The sequence below is a fragment of the Bubalus bubalis genome, chromosome 7 (assembly GCF_019923935.1).
Source record: "Bubalus bubalis isolate 160015118507 breed Murrah chromosome 7, NDDB_SH_1, whole genome shotgun sequence".
NCBI lineage: Eukaryota > Metazoa > Chordata > Mammalia > Artiodactyla > Bovidae > Bubalus > Bubalus bubalis.
Window position 1 is genome coordinate 94,175,995 of NC_059163.1, and position 17,006 is coordinate 94,193,000.

The window sequence follows — 17,006 nt, forward strand, 5'->3', positions numbered from 1 at the left end:
AAGATGCAGGAATCTATGCACAATCATATTAGATATTAACATCCTTACTATTTAAAGAACACCTAAAAACCAAAAGAAAAAAGCACTACTATCTAAACAGGGAAATAGATAAAGAACATAATAGAAATACAACTAGTCAGTAAATCTATTAGAGAATGTATCATTACTATTAATAGAAATGTAAAAAAGTAAAATAGCCTTTTCTTGCATACCAAATTAGCAGAGTAATTAAGATATATTAAGATTGGAACTGTCATTCTTTTGGAATAAGTGTAAGTTGATAGAAACATTTTATAAAACAATTGAAAGTATATATCAAGAGCATTAACAACATCCATACCCTTTATCCTAATATTTCTCTTCTAGAAGTTTCTCATGACATACAAATTTACAAATAGGCAAATTTGTATACAAAGATATAGGAGAAACTGTAATAATAACATATTTATTTAATACTTTCTGTATCATCAGCTATTTTACAAAGAGCCTTACTTATATTAGTTTACTAATACTAGTTTATATTAGTATGAAACTGATAATATTATCTTCAGAATGAGTCTTTTTCTTAATTCTCGCAGAGCACAAGATAGAGAGGGATGACTAAAAACAGTAGAATCAACTCCTCTCATTGACTGTGTAATATGAGATTTACAGAAGATAGAGAACTATTTCACTGCTAACTTTTATGTATTAATAACACCAAAGTAATTTCAGGTGCTTAAAAACATTATAATTCACCTTCAAATTTTTCACTGGTATATTGAGAACTGGCTAGACTAAAAAGATGGCATTGGTAATTCAAGGTATTTTTCATATCTTTTTTTTTTTATCTGTAGGCTTATCCATATAAAAAAAATCAAATCTGGAAAGAGGCAAGAATCGACATTCCTCCTCTTATGAGAGGTTTAACCTGGGCTGCTCTTCTGGGAGTTGAGGTAAAAGAGAAAAGAGAAGGTTGAAAGCTGATTAATAGTATTAGGAAAAAAGAATGAAAGTGCCTTCTGAATGTTATGTAGTAAAATATTAGCATTAAGAATCTTTGGAAATTTTAAGTGAAAAGAATAGAGGAATAGACTAGATAGAGTAGAAAAATATAATTGAGAGGTTTTTTTATCCTAATATTGTATTTAATGAACTCAAATTATCTTGATTATTAATTTTAAAATCAGAATATTTTAAGAATATGTATGCATCATTGTAAGTCTATAGTCCTGCATATAAAGTATGTTCCTCTAGGAATAAGTTTGCCTATTTATAGGTAGTTCTGTCTAAGTTTGGAGAAGTCTTCCACTCTAATTTGAACCTTGTCAGAAATCATTAACATAATTTAGTGCCTTTTGACACATATGTCTTATCAGAAGCACACTGCTAAGAGAAGTAGCAACTTTATCTTGTACAATACCTTATCTGTGGCAGTGAGGAAAGGAAAGTTGTCACAAAATTATTAGGGTGACTTGCAGTGCTAACAGAGAACAGCAGTCATAATAATGAGCCAAATACTACCAGATTGTTCCCTTTTCTGTCAATTTCCTTGACATCTTACCTTCATCTGTTTTATTATAGATATCTTATGGCTGTCCATCACCTATTTTGTGTGTGTGAATTTTCTCAAATATTTTTAATCCTTTTCACTCTCTGTTGAAAGATTTCCTTTCTTCATTTTTGATTGCTTTGGTGAGAATCTCTGAACATTTTTGAGTTTGGTTGCTTCTTTTATAAGAATGTCTAATGTTCTATACCATACATCAGTAGTTAGAATTGTAATACTTTAAGCATATAAAATAACTTTAAGGATATAATATAGCTTTAAGCATATAATGTTCAAAAGTTCAAAAGGACTCCAAGGTCTAAATCTTTCATTAAATAGATGTGCCAGAGAAGTTGATGCAGCATATAATGTCAGAATTTGAACCCCAAATTCCTGGCTCTTTCTCTACCATTAACATTTACCAGACCAATAAGAATTGTTCCGTGCTTAGTCCTGTAGACCATGACCAAAATTTTAAGTGGTTTATTCAATTGTTCTTTCTATAATGGTATAATTGAAAAATGTAAATGGTTCCTCTAGTCTCTTAATGATTTTATAACTACATGATATTCCACTCTGATTCATCCCAAACTTCTGCTTCCTTGTGCTGAACTACCACTCCTGAAAACAGTTTCATTTTATTTTTGCTTTCATTACCAACTTTTAACAGAAATATTTCTTGTGGGATGAACCCCACCACCCTTCCCCTGAATTAAAAAAAAAATTTTCTCCTTGAAGTTTACTATGCATGAGATACAGTGAATAAAGAAGAGGAAAGCTGCATTTTGTGTCATTGTGGAGGCTGGGAGATTGGCTAAGCATATTCATTAGCCATGTGACTCATTCAACATGTATGTCTTACAATATGTATGATTCAAATGTCTGCCTCAGCAAAATAGTAAATTGTTTCAGACTTTTGTCACAAACTGTCAAAATGTAGAAAAGTTTTCTAAGGGTATACTTTGAGCTTGAGTGTCCCTGTCCATAATTGAGTGTGCTTTCAAAGACAGATGTTTTTAAGTAGATTTTGCCTAAATTTATAATTTATTAAGGGTATAAAGAAGTAATTTATCTTCTCTTTTTTTTATTTTGCAGGGGGCTATTCATGCCAAGTATGATGCAATTGATAAAGACACTCCAATTCCTACAGATAGACAGGTATGATATAGATTTTCTTAAACAACCTAGATAAGTTTGCCAAATCTTTCAATTTTAGAGAAGCATGAGGAATTTTCTTCCTTTCATCATGAATACTCAGCAGCCATTATATGCATATGATATTAGAGAAGCATAAGTCTTACCTCCGTCCATAGTTCATCAGGCACTCTGTCTATCAGATCTAGTCCCTTAAATCTATTTCTCACTTCCACTGTATAATCATAAGGGGTTTGATTTAGTTCATACCTGAATGGTCTAGTGGTTTTCCCCACTTTCTTCAATTTCTGTCTGAATTTGGCAATAAGGAGTTCATGATCTGAGTAAAGTAATGCTCAAAATTCTCCAAGCCAGGCTTCAGCAATACATGAACCATGAACTTCCAGATATTCAAGCTGGTTTTAGAAAAGGCAGAGGAACCAGAGATCAAATTGCCAACATCCGCTGGATCATCAAAAAAGCAAGAGAGTTCCAGAAAAACATCTATTTCTGCTTTATTGACTATGCCAAAGCCTTTGACTGTGTGCATCACAATAAAATGTGGAAAATTCTTAAAGAGATGGAAATACCAGACCACCCGACCTGCCTATTAAGAAACCTATGTGTGGGTCAGGAAGCAACAGTTAGAACTGGACATGGAACAACAGACTGGCTCCAAATAGGGAAAGGAATACATCAAGGCTGTATATTGTCACCCTGCTTATTTAACTTCTATGCAGAGTACATCATGAGAAACGCTGGGCTGGAAGAAGCACAAGCTGGAATCAAGATTGCCGGGAGAAATCTCAGTAACCTCAGATATGCAGATGACACCACCCTTATGGCAGAAAGTGAAGAGGAACTCAAAAGCCTCTTGATGAAAGTGAAAGTGGAGAGGGAAAAAGTTGGCTTAAAGCTCAATATTCAGAAAACGAAGATCATGGCATCTAGTCCCATCACTTCATGGCAAATAGATGGGGAAACAATGGAAACAGTGGCAGACTTTATTTTTTGGGCTCCAAGATCACTGCAGATGGTGATTGCAGCCATGAAATTAAAAGATGCTTACTCCTTGGAAGGAAAGTTATGACCAACCTAGATAGCATATTCAAAAGCAGAGACGTTACTTTGCCAACAAAGGTTCATCTAGTCAAAGCTATGGTTTTTCCAGTGGTCATGTATGGATGTGAGAGTTGGACTGTGAAGAAGGCTGAGCGCCTAAGAACTGATGCTTTTGAACTATGGTGTTGGAGAAGACTCTTGAGAGTCCCTTGGGCTGCAAGGAGATCCAACCAGTCCATTTTGAAGGTGATCAGTCCTGGGTGTTCATTGGAGGGACTGATGCTAAAGCTGAAGCTCCAATACTTTGGCCACCTCATGCGAAGAGTTGACTCATTGGAAAAGACTCTGATGCTGGGAAGGATTGGGGGCAGGAGAAGAAGGGGACGACAGAGGATGAGATGGCTGGATGGCATCACCGACTTGATGGGCATGAGTTTGAGTAAACTCTAGGAGTTGGTGATGGACAGGGAGGCCTGGCGTGCTGCAATTCATGGGGTCACAAAGAGTAGGACACGACTGAGCGACTGAACTGAACTGAACTGAAGTCTTACCTCTCTCAGATATAGTCTAAAAACTCATTAGTGAGTCAGAACCTTTCCTTTAAGGAGTTTAAGCCAAGTAAGTTTTCCTAGTATGTACCTTTTTTGTCTGAAGAATTTGTGCTTTATTTAGACCAGATTTAAAGTAAGATTTTTTGAAAACTAAATTAATACATACTTTTTCAAAAGAAATGATCTGCTTTTCTTATTTAAATATACTTAAAAATTTTTAGTGTTCCTGAAGGATTAGTATAAAGTTCAAACACTTCAAAACACCAGGATTATGTAGGCGGCTATTCTTGAATTTGTAATACAATTTCTCCTCTTTCTTCTCTTGGGATTTATTGGTGATCTGTCTGTTATAGTTCTACCATATTGTTTTGCTGTTCTACAGATTGAAGTGGATATTCCTCGTTGTCATCAGTATGATGAGCTGTTATCCTCACCAGAAGGTCATGCAAAATTTCGGCGTGTCTTAAAAGCCTGGGTCGTGTCCCATCCTGACCTTGTGTATTGGCAAGGTAACTTTTTCCCCCAATTACTAAGACTTTTTGAAGTGTTAGGAACATGTTGCATGACTGATAATTTTTAAAATCAAAACAAACTATCAAATTATCTTTGGCTTTAAGAAAAGTCAGTACTAAGCTATGCTGCATTTTTTGAGATGTTTATATGAGAACTTTTTTTTAAAACTTTGTCTAAATGTCTAGTGAATATCATTTAAATGTATGACATTTAATGAAACAACTTGTCATCATGTTGATTAGCAAAGTATAAAGGATATTTTATTCTAGTGTAGTCTTTGTGAATACATTTTTAATCCTTGATGCAAATAATAAAATAAATTTGTACCATAAATAATTTGGGGATAGTTTATATTCTTGACATTTAATGATTTACAGCTTTTGCTTAACAGATTAGGATATTATTAGGTTATTAGGAATTGGGAAATATATATATCACCCTGAAGTTCTCATTTTTTCTCTTTTTAAAAAATATCTATAATGCCCCATCTCCTTGATTTTTACCTTTTCTCATTACTCTTTTTGCTGTCATTGATAAATTCATGAGTGAGAAATCCATTCCACCTAGTGTTATTTTTTAATTTGTTGTTATGAATAGTAATCTTTATATTTCAATTATATGTCTATTTCTGGCCAAACATGAAAATAAAGCTATTTTTTTTTTCTAGCTCTATTCATTTTAGAGTTCCATGTCTCCCTAACAGTTAATAGATAAATTTATATACATTCTTTTAGCATGACAACGTGTGAATAGCATTATTATCAATAAAAGAAATATCATGTATTTATATTTTACTTCACAATTTTTTAAATAATTTTTTTTCATCTAATAAACATATAAGAAAAATTTTCATCTCCTTGACAAGGAAACCTCTTTGGAGTTAAGTGATTGCCAAGATCACACAGACAGAGACTGTATTCAACCCTTCTATCATTCGTACATTTTTCTGTTACTGTATTTCTCTCTTCAACTTATAATAACCTTAATGATAATAATGGTTGATTTATATTGGATATTTGCTATATGCTAGTTACCATCTGTTACTCCTCACAATAATCCATAACATATTTCTGGATCAAATGTATAATACTGAATCTATATGAAAGTAATGCAGAGATCTGAATAAGGTATGTATCTACAATTCTGCTGGATTATGTTTAATTTTTTCCTCAATCTCTCTCCATCAGGTCTTGACTCACTTTGTGCTCCGTTTCTATATTTAAATTTCAATAATGAAGGTAAGCCTATTTATCATTTAAATAATTATTGTGTTTATTGTTCTAAAATATTTTATTCAAACATGAAAGCTTGCTCTCTTCCTAGTAGAGCCTGTAAATTTCTGTGAAATAATCTGTTGTAACTCATTTTAGAGGATGTGAAGAATTAATTTATTTCTGGAAGTTTTTAGCTGTAAGTAGAGATTTAGAGCAGAGAAGGCAATGGCACCCCACTCCAGCACTCTTGCCTGGAAAATCCCATGGACGGAGGAGCCTGGTAGGCTGCAGTCCATGGGGTCACGAAGAGTCAGACATGGCTGAGCGACTTCACTTTTCACTTTCAACATTGGAGAAGGAAATGGCAACCCACTCCAGTGTTCTTGCCTGGAGAATCCCAGGGACGGGGGAGCCTGGTGGGCTGCCGTCTATGGGGTCGCACAGAGTCAGACAGGACTGAAGTGACTTAGCAGCAGCAGCAGAGATTTAGAGAGAACCTGATGTTTTATTCTAAATGCATTCATCTGCTTTGGTGACCATTTTTATGAAACTTTGGAGAAAATTCTTTCCTCCAAAGAAGACTGTTTTAGAGATTAGTTTTCATTTATATATACTTTGTAAATGATTTGTGAGGAAAACAGTATTGATCTTGCATCCTCCAGAGTCTTTTATTTCAACTACTACTTCCTTTTTTTAAAACCACTACTTCCTTAATGAAGACTTTTCTTACCCTCTTGCAATTTGTATTTCCAGAAATTTATCTTCTGTATGTTTCATATCACAGTTACTTATATACTAATATAAATATATAGTGAAGGACAGGGAAGCCTGGCATGCTTCATTCCATGGTGTCACAAGGAGTTGGACTCAACTTGGCAACTGGACAACAACAATATACTAATACAGTAACCCTTCTTTTGGTTAGTGGATTTTTTTTTAATGACAAGGGTTTTTGTTTTGTTTTTTCTGTCCCCTGATATAATTCCTTTTTTATAGTAGGTATTTAGAAGGCAATGGCACCCCACTCCAGTATTTTTGCCTGGAAAATCCCATGGACAGAGGAGCCTGGTAGGCTGCAGTCCATGGAGTCGCTAAGAGTCGGACATGACTGAGCAACTTCACTTTCACTTTTCACTTTCATGCATTGGAGAAGGAAATGGCAACCCACTCCAGTGTTCTTGCCTGGAGAATCCCAGGGACGGGGGAGCCTGGTGGGCTGCCGTCTATGGGGTCGCAGAGAGTCGGACACGACTGACGCAACTTAGCAGCAGCAGTAGATAAATATTTAAGCATTTATTATGAATATCCTGTAGCATGAATCCTTAGAAACCTTAATCTCAGAATCTCCATCTCTTCAAATTCTGTTTCATTTCAGAATGCATAGATTCCTGGAATTGAGTTCTTGTCAGACACGACTGAGCAACTTCACTTTCACTTTTCACTTTCATGCATTGGAGAAGGAAATGGCAACCCACTCCAATGTTCTTGCCTTGAGAATCCCAGGGACAGGGGAGCCTGGTGGGCTGCTGTATATGGGGTCGCACAGAGTCGGACACAACTGAAGCGACTTAGCAGCAGCAGTAGCAGCAGCAGTATAATCCCAGAGAACTAAAATTTCACTATTTGAATGCTTTTTAAAAATGCCTGTTCTCTAGTATTACTTTTTAATCTAGACAAGCGGCCTTGCTGTGTTTAGTTAAGCATAGTTCATTATGATACATATTGATTTAAGAATGGCATCTGTGTTTGATCTATATTTTAAAGACCAATTACTACTATTGTTTTTAAATCCAATGTTCTCAGACTCTTTGCAACAGTAAAAATTATGGATATTGAAGTTTATGTAGCACAATAATGATTATTATGTTTAAGGATTTTAAAATGCATGAAGTTCTGATAATAAAGATTTTTATTCTTATAGGATAACAATTTCTGCAGTATATATATATTTTTTGTTTGTTTGTTTGGTGGTGGTTGTTTTTTCTTTTTGCTGCTGCAATAGTAGTTTGAAATTGAAAAGTTACTGGAGTGCTTATCTCTTGTTGTGCACAATATTTTCTGTAGGGGTTTTCCCCATATAATTTTGTGCTTCCATCAGTTATTAAGTAATTCTTGTTTAAAAATGGATTCACGGAATGTGTGCTGAGTGAGTGAATGACTGCTGATCTTTACCTCATTAACTAATTTGTTATATTTGCCATACTCTTTTTTAGCTCTGGCTTATGCCTGTATGTCTGCTTTTATCCCCAAATACCTGTACAACTTCTTCTTGAAAGACAACTCGCATGTAATACAAGGTAAGAAAATGTTTCTTTGCCTTTTTATAGGGAAAGTTATTATGTCAAAAGTGATCAATACTAGTTAAATTTATGGTTTTCACCCAACAAAATATGGTGACAGTTTATCACTAAAACACATGAAGAAATAATTAAGTTTAATCTTTTTTCCAAGTCCACAAAAAATTATGGTGTTTTCTAATAATTGTTTAATATCCAATCTGAGTTTGGTTCAAATTCAGGTATGCCAGTTTAAGAAAATAAAAGTCCAGCTGTTTGGCTCTGTCACAATTAACATTAATTACAAAAAGCTTTGCCATGGAGCAAGCCTACTAGGAATTAATAAAAATGTAGTGTGACCAATAATAATAAAATTTTCAAAGTATGTAATAAAAAAGCTATGCTGTAGGAGAGGAATAAGAATTTTAATATGATCTTATTAGAAGGGATAAAGAGTATTCATTTTATATTTCATTGCAAAAATTTTTGAAACTACAAAGCTTCGTTAAAACAGAAAATTTATATGAGACATGATTGTGTGGAAAAGAACACCATTAAACCTCACTTGAAATTTGAGTGGAAATTTCATAAATATCTTGATTTTTTTTTTTTTTTAATGACATTTACCCCAGATGGTACAGTGTTAAAGAATCTGTCTGCCATTGCAGGAATATCAGGAGACATGGATTCAGTCCTTAGGTCAGGAAGATCCCATGGAGTAGGAAATGGCAATCTACTATAGTATTCTTGCCTGGAAAATTCCATGGACAAAGGAGCCTTGCAGGCTGCAGTTCGTGGGGTCACAAAGATTCAGATGCAACTCAATGACTGAACACACACACGCACACCTACGTAGGTCACCTATCAGAAAATACTATTTGGGGAGATATTTTATCTCTTGATGGGAATTTTCATTATTATAAACCAAAATTAGAGTGTTTTATGAACATTTAAAAGATTCAGTAGTAAATCCATGGAATCTGTTGTTTTAATTTTATTACTAGTTTGTTTTTCAGTAGCTTCTCTTAAATTCTCTTAGATTGGTTTACAGATCAAAAGACATATGCATTTCAATTTGTTTTGTTTGTCCTAAGGAACTGTTCAATGCATTTTTGAAATAACTTTAAATTTGACATAGTGCTGATATGACAGTGCTGGTATCATCAGTTCTGCCATATCTTTTCCTTTAAAGAAATGTTTCTGTATGTAACAAGCATACTGTATCTCATTCTAAAGCCTATCTGAGCAACCAAAACTTATGCCAGCCTTATAGTGTATATTTACATATATGAAATAATATATGGTATATAATAATATGCAAAATAATTACCTATTTTTGTGTATATTATATATACACATTTGTGTGTGTGTGTGTGTATTCTTTTTTTTGACATGAACTTGAGCAAACTCCAGGAGATGGTGAGGGACAGGGAAGCCTAGCGTGCTGTAGTTCATGGGGTCACGAAAAGTTGGACACAACTTGGCGACTGAACAACAGCAACATATGTGCAGTTATAATACATATATAAATCCAACCATCAGTGTTTGGCAGAACACAAGGAAAATGTTTTCATGATGGATTAGGTTTCTTCAGTAGATTCTTAATTAGCCATGTAATTCACCATAGTAGTTATCTTCTGTCAGGCTCAAATAAGAAAGACATTTAATAAACTGGACCATAGCTGTGGAGAATTGCCTGAGGTGTGACTTTCTGGTTTAAAATAAAGTGTGCGTGCATGCTTACTCGCTTCTGTCGTGTCTAACTCTCTGAGACCATATGGTCCATGGCCTGACAGGCTCCTCTGTCCATGGGATTCTCCAGGAAAAAATACTAGAGTGGGTTGTCATTCTTTCCTCATTTTATTAATAAAAGTTAATAATCATATGCTTTCATCAACATAAGTTGAATGCATATGATTGTTGATGTAGCATACCTCTGGCTTCTAGGTAAATTGGGACAATAAACATACCATCTGTAACTGGAAAGAGAAAAAATGAAGTTAAAAGTTAAATCCAGAAGTTCCCCTTTGGGATCTGTCCTGGATCTTCACTTTACTGAAACAAATTTCTATATCTGTATATGTAAATAAATTTGAGGTGTAATTATTCTATATGTGACAGTGTTATTCCTTATTTAAGTATCTGTTTACAGTTTCTGAAAAAATGATAAATGTGAGACAGGTTTAATATCACTAGAGAAAATAATTTGTTGAATTTAATAGGGAAAAAGTCATTCATCATTTGAATAATTTGTGATTCAGGAAATGAACTGACAGTTCTAAAGGTAGAAAATAAGTTGTGACATAGCTTTTAACAAAAAGCTTTTCTTGTTTAATAATTAGCCATAAGTGATTGAAGTAGTAACAAAACAGAAAATTATTTAATAAAGTGTGTTTTCTTCGTGGAGAAACTAAATCTAATTCAAAGTGTAAATAAAACTAATTTATGTGGATTTAATGTCTTTATTTGATGTACTATGTAAAAACAATGATTGTTTTAAACTTTATTGTCATTTCAGAGTATCTGACTGTGTTCTCCCAGATGATTGCATTTCATGATCCAGAGCTAAGCAATCATCTCAATGAGATTGGATTTATTCCAGATGTAAGTACTTGGTGCATTAATAAGAAATGATGTGGGGAAAAAAAAAAAGGCAGAAATTGGCAACACAACAGAATAAAACTGTTTTTAAAGTTTTGTTGTCATAAGAAGTCCATCTATCTAAACAAGTTTCTGCTACTAACTATAGACTTTTATTATAAAGTTTATATGGTTACATTCCATGTCTTCACTTAGTAAAGGGAAGTATCTTGTTTTTCTTGATACTATCAAATTAATTTGAAAAACCTGTTAGTGGAGTGTTGCATTAAATTGTGCTGTCAGCAGTTTTCACTTGGATTTTATGGTATTCAGGCTTGTTTTTGAAGAAGTAGGAAATTGGAACTTAGTTACTTCTTAAGTATTAATAGCTGCTTCTGTGTTTTGCTTGAGATATTACTTGGAAGCTTTGCCAGATTTGGGCTTACTTCATTAGCTTCTCAGGTTCCTTATCAAACCAGAAGTCAGAGCTGACTCTTGTTAGTCAGAGTGTAGCTTAGCCTGTTACTCACATGTAGCTTGTGGCTTGGAGTCAAACCTCTTTTAAAAGACAGAGTACAGTGTCATAAGTTTTTGTAAAACTAAAAAAAAATTCTTTTTGAGTTAGAAATCTCATTTTTTCATCTTAACCTTCTTTGTTTCCTGATCATACTGAAATGGGGAACTGAGTTCTGTTCACAGAGTCGAAGAATACCTTTCCTTTTAAGGCTTATATCCACAAAACAGTATGTTTATGGTAAGATTAGGAGTGAAAATGTTTATGTTAACACTGAAAATTCAGTTAAAGTGTTAACACTTAAACAGTATAAATACTTGCAGGGTGATTTGAAGTTTAAAACTACTTTCATAAACATTTCATTTGATATTCAAGTCAAATATGTAAGGTGTATAAAGCAAGTAATTTCATCATTTAATAGATAAGAAATTTAATGTTTGAGAAGGTAATAAAACTAAATCTCAGGACATAAAATTTTAACATATCATTGACAACTCTCTGTCTGGTTCATCTTTCAAGGGGAGAAAAAAGACAAAACATAAGTGTACTAATTCTAGTTCACTGCTCTGTGTGTTGTGCTGTAACTCTGTGGTGTGATCATCAGGCCTAAAGTAACCATCCTTAATATCCAGTGGAATTTGCTTCTAGGCCTGTGGAGAAATACCTTTTAGTGGAGTACATGGCTTATTCAATGAGGGCTCCAAAGTATATACACATCTTATAAAACAAACAAAATAAGATCAAACCCAAAATTATGTATGGAGATGAAAAATTATTTAAAAAATTAACCAATATAGATATATATTATCATATTAAGTATTTTTTTTAATATAACTCTGCCTTTCTTGCTTCACATTATAAATGTGATATATATTACAAGACAGTTCAGTTCAGTTCAGTTGCTCAGTTGTGTCTGACTCTTTGCAACCCCATGAATCGCAGCACACCAGGCTTCCCTGTCCATCACCATCTCCCCGAGTTCACTCAAACTCATGTCCATCATGTCGGTGATGGCATCCAGCCATCTCATCCTCTGTTGTCCCCTTCTCCTCCTGCCCCCAAACCCTCGCAGCATCAGAGTCTTCCAATGAGTCAACTCTTCGCATGAGGTGGCCAAAGTACTGGAGTTTCAGCTTTAGCATCATTCCTTCCAAAGAACACCCAGGACTGATCTCCTTTAGAATGGACTGGTTGGATCTCCTTGCAGTCCAAGGGACTCTCAAGAGTCTCCAAAACCACAGTTCAAAAGCATCAATTCTTCGGCACTCAGCTTTCTTCACAGTCCAACTCTCGCATCCGTATATGACCACTGGAAAAACCATAGCAATACTAGATTAAATCTTATGGCTGGAATTGAAGAAATTACAGAGGAACTGATTGCCTAATTAGTAGTGGTGTTAGATTTCTGAGAGAAAAATACTAAGCTGTAGACGTCAAAAAAAGGATTTCTTTTCAAAATATTCCCTTGAAACCACCACTGACCACCTGTGACGAAAACAGAAAACTATATTAATTTAGTTATACAGGTGGCACTAGTGGTAAAGAATCCACCTGCCAGTGCAAGAGATATAAGAGACATCGGTTTGATCCCTGGTTGGGAAGATCCCCTGGAGGAGGGAATGGCCTGGGAAATCCCATGGACGAGGAGTCTGGCGAGCTACAGCCCATGCGACCACAAAGAGTTGGACACAACTGAGCAATATACAAAAATATGTATGAAATTATAAAGAGAGTCTTATAAAATGCTTAGATATATTCTTAAACATAGGTAGAATTTAAAAATCACATATGGAAAAATAGTTTATCTTAATCAGAATAATTAAACTCTGAAAGAATGTGGTATATGAGAAGAGGCAAGCAAAAACAGTATTATTAAAAAAATAATAATTTAAACATAATTTAACTGCTTACTGTGCACCAATTACTGCTCTGACCCTCTTTTAGCATGCATCTAATCTTCACAAGTTTGAAATCTAATTAAACAATGACTGTTAAATATTTATGCATAATATCGATTTGGGAAAGGCTAATAGCATGGCAGAAATAAAAGTCTAGATAATAACATGAAAGGTAAGAGTCATTGGGATTTCAACTTAAAAGTTTTCTAATGATTTTGCATCAATGTGAGGGGAAATTTAATGTGCTCTTTATAATATAGACATCAAGTCAGGGATCCTTTCAGATCTTGGATTTGATTTTACCCTACTTAAATCTAATAAATGAGCCTCTAACTGTTTCATGGATACAGTAAGGAGAAAATCCAAGACTCCTTTGTCAGTGATAAAGGACTTTCTCACTCACAGCACAGCAAGCAGTGTGAGCATTGGCATATTTCTCTTGATTTCCCTGGTGGCTCAGTGGTAAAAAATCTGCCCACAATGCAAGAGCCTCTGGAGACTTCTGTGGGTTCCATACCTGGGTCTGGAAGATCCCTGGAGGAGGGCATGGCAACCCACTCCAGTATTCTTGCCTGGAGAATCCCATGGACAGAGGAGCCTGGTGGGCTAAAATTCCATAGCCTTGCAGAGTTGGACAGTATTTAAACGACTAAGCACACAAGCATGCCCTTGATTTCCCTTGTTGCCAAGTCCCATAGAAATAACCCAGAAGATCCAGATGCTTCCTCCAGAAGCTGTGGATTGCACTACAGAGGGGAATCTTTATTACTAATTATTTAAAAATTCAGTAATTTTTATCAGTTCAATTCAGTTTAGTCACTCAGTTGTGGCCAGTTCTTTGCGACCCCCATGGACTATAGCATGCTAGGCTTCCCTGACCAACTCCCGGAGCTTGCTCAGACTCATTTCAATTGCGTCGGTGATGCCATCCAACCATCTCATCCTCTGTCATCCCCTTCTCCTCCTGCCTTTAGTCTTTCCCAGCATCAGGGTCTTTTCCAATGAGTCAGTTCTTCGCATCAGGTGGCCAAAGTTTTGGAGCTTCAGCATCAGTCCTTCCAATGAATATTTAGGATTGATTTCCTTCAGGATTGACTGACTTGATCTCCTTGCAGTCCAAGGGACTCTCAAGAGTCTTCTCCAACACCACACTTCAAAAGCATCAATTCTTCGGCACTCAGCCTTCTTCACAGTCCAACTCTCACATCCATACATGACCACAGGAAAAACCATAGCCTTGACTAGATGAACCTTGTTGGCAAAGTAATGTCTCTGCTTTTGAATATGCTATCTAGGTTGATCATAACTTTCCTTCCAAGGAGTAAGCGTCTTTTAATTTCATGGCTGCAGTCACCATCTGCAGTGATTTTGAAGCCTAAGAAAATAAAGTCTGTCCCTGTTTCCATTGTTTCCCCATCTATTTGCCATGAAGTGATGCAACCAGATGCCATTATCTTTGTTTTTTGAATGTTTGAGTTTTAGGCCAGTTCTTTCAATCTTCTCTTTTACTTTCATCAAGAGGCTCTTTAGTTCCTCTTCACTTTCTGCCATAAGGGTGGTGTCATCTGCATATCTGAGGTTATTGATATTTCTCTCAGCAATCTTGATTCCAGTTTGTGCTTCATCCAGCCCAGCATTTCTCATGATTTACTCTACATATAAGTTAAATAAGCAGGGTGACAATATACAGTAATGACATACTCCTTTCCCAATTTGGAACCAGTCCATTGTTCCCTGTCCAGTTCTAACTGTTGCTTCCTGACCTGCATACAGATTTCTCAGGAGGCAGGTCAGGTGGTCTGGTGTTCCTATCTCTTGAAGAATTTTCCACAGTTTATTGTGATCCACACAGTCAAAGGCTTTAGCATAGTCAATAAAGCAGATGTTTTTTCTGAAACTCTCTTGCTATTTCTGTGATCCTGTGGATGTTGGCAATTTGATCTCTGGTTCCTCTTCCTTTTCTAAATCCAGCTTGAACATCTGGAAGTTCTTGGTTCATGTATTGTTGAAGCCTGGCTTGGAGAATTTTGAGCAATACTTTGCTAGCGTGTGAGATGAGTGCAATTGTGCGGTAGTTTGAACATTGTTTGGCATTACCTTTCTTTGGGATTGGAATGAAAACTGACCTTTTCCAGTCCTGTGGTCACTGCTGAGTTTTCCAAATTTCCTGACATATTGAGTGCAGCACTTTCAAAGCATCATCTTTTAGGATTTTAAATAGCTCAACTGGAATTCCATCACCTCCACTAGCTTTGTTTATAGTGATGCTCTCTAACGCCCACTTGACTTCACTTTCCAGGATCTCTGGCTCTAGGTAAGTGATTGCACCATCATGGTTATCTGGTCATTAACATCTTTTTGTATAGTTCTGTTTATTCTTGCCACCTCTTCTTAATATTTTCTGCTTCTGTTAGGTCCATACCATTTCTGTCCTTTATTGTGCCCATCTTTGCATGAAATATTCCCTTGATATCTCTAATTTTCTTGACAAGATCTCTAGTCTTTCCCATTCTATTGTTTTCTGCTATTTCTTTGCATTGATCACTGAGGAAGACCTTGTTATCTCTCCTTGCTATTCTTTGGAACTCTCATTCATATGAGTATATCTTTCCTTTATACTAAAGAAGCCTTTAGCTTCTCTTCTTTTCTCTGCTATTTGTAAGGCCTTGTCAGACAATCATTTTGCCTATTGCATTTCTTTTTCTTGGGGATGGTTTTGATCACTGCCTCTTGTACAGTGTCACGAACCTCTATCCATAGTTCTTCAGGCACTCTGTCTATCAGATCTAATCCCTTGAATCTATTTGTCACCTCGAATTACATGGACTATATAGTCCACGGGGTCGCAAAGAGTCGGACACGACTGAGTGACTTTCACTTAACTTCAAAACTGTGTAATTGTAAGGGATTTGATTTAGGTCATACCTGAATGGCCTAGTGGTTTTCCCTACTTTCTTCAATTTAAGTCTGAGCTTGGCGATAAGGAGTTCATGATAAGAGCCACAATCAGCTCCCAGTCTTGTTTTTGCTTACTGTATACAGCGTCTCCATCTTCAGCTGCAAAGAATATAATCAGTCTGATTTGGTATTGACCATCTGGTGATGTCCATGTGTAGAGTCATCTCTTTTTTTTTTTTTTTTTTTTTTAATTTTATTTTATTTTTAAACCTTACATAACTGTATTAGTTTTGCCAAATATCAAAATGAATCCACCACAGGTATACATGTGTTCCCCATCCTGAACCCTCCTCCCTCTTCCCTCCCCATTCCATCCCTCTGGGTCGTCCCAGTGCACCAGCCCCAAGTCATCTCTTTTGTTGTTGGAAGAGGGTGTTTGCTATGAACAGTGCGTTCTCTTGACAAAACTCTATTAGCCTTTGCCCTGCTCATTTTGTACTCCAAGGCCAAGCTTGCCTGTTACTCCAGGTATCTCTTGACTTCCTACTTTTGCATTCCAGTCCCCTATGATGAAAAGACATCTTTTTTTTTGGTGTTAGTTCTAGGAAGTCTTGTAGGTCTTCATAGAAACATTCAAATTCAACTTCTGCATTAGTGGTTGGAGCATAGACTTGGATTACTCTGATACTGAATGGTTTGCCCTTGAAACGAGCAGAGATCATTCTGTCATTTTTGAGATTGCACCCAAGTACTGCATTTCAGACTCTTTTTTTTAACTATGAGGGCTACTCCATTCCTTCTAAGGGGTTCTTGCTCACAGTAGTTAGTAGATATAATA

At 35.6% G+C, this 17,006-nt stretch overlaps 1 protein-coding gene across 1 annotated transcript in view; it reads left to right on the plus strand.

Annotated features, from left to right (window-relative positions):
• TBCK (TBC1 domain containing kinase) overlaps window positions 1-17,006 on the plus strand; it is a 199,345-nt gene that overhangs the window by 71,744 nt on the left and 110,595 nt on the right. The window contains exons 14-19 of the mRNA XM_045166312.1: window positions 837-935; window positions 2,624-2,686; window positions 4,658-4,784; window positions 5,976-6,026; window positions 8,216-8,299; window positions 10,797-10,882. Coding sequence (XP_045022247.1) covers window positions 837-935; window positions 2,624-2,686; window positions 4,658-4,784; window positions 5,976-6,026; window positions 8,216-8,299; window positions 10,797-10,882 — 510 coding nt within the window. The remainder of the gene's footprint in view (window positions 1-836; window positions 936-2,623; window positions 2,687-4,657; window positions 4,785-5,975; window positions 6,027-8,215; window positions 8,300-10,796; window positions 10,883-17,006) is intronic.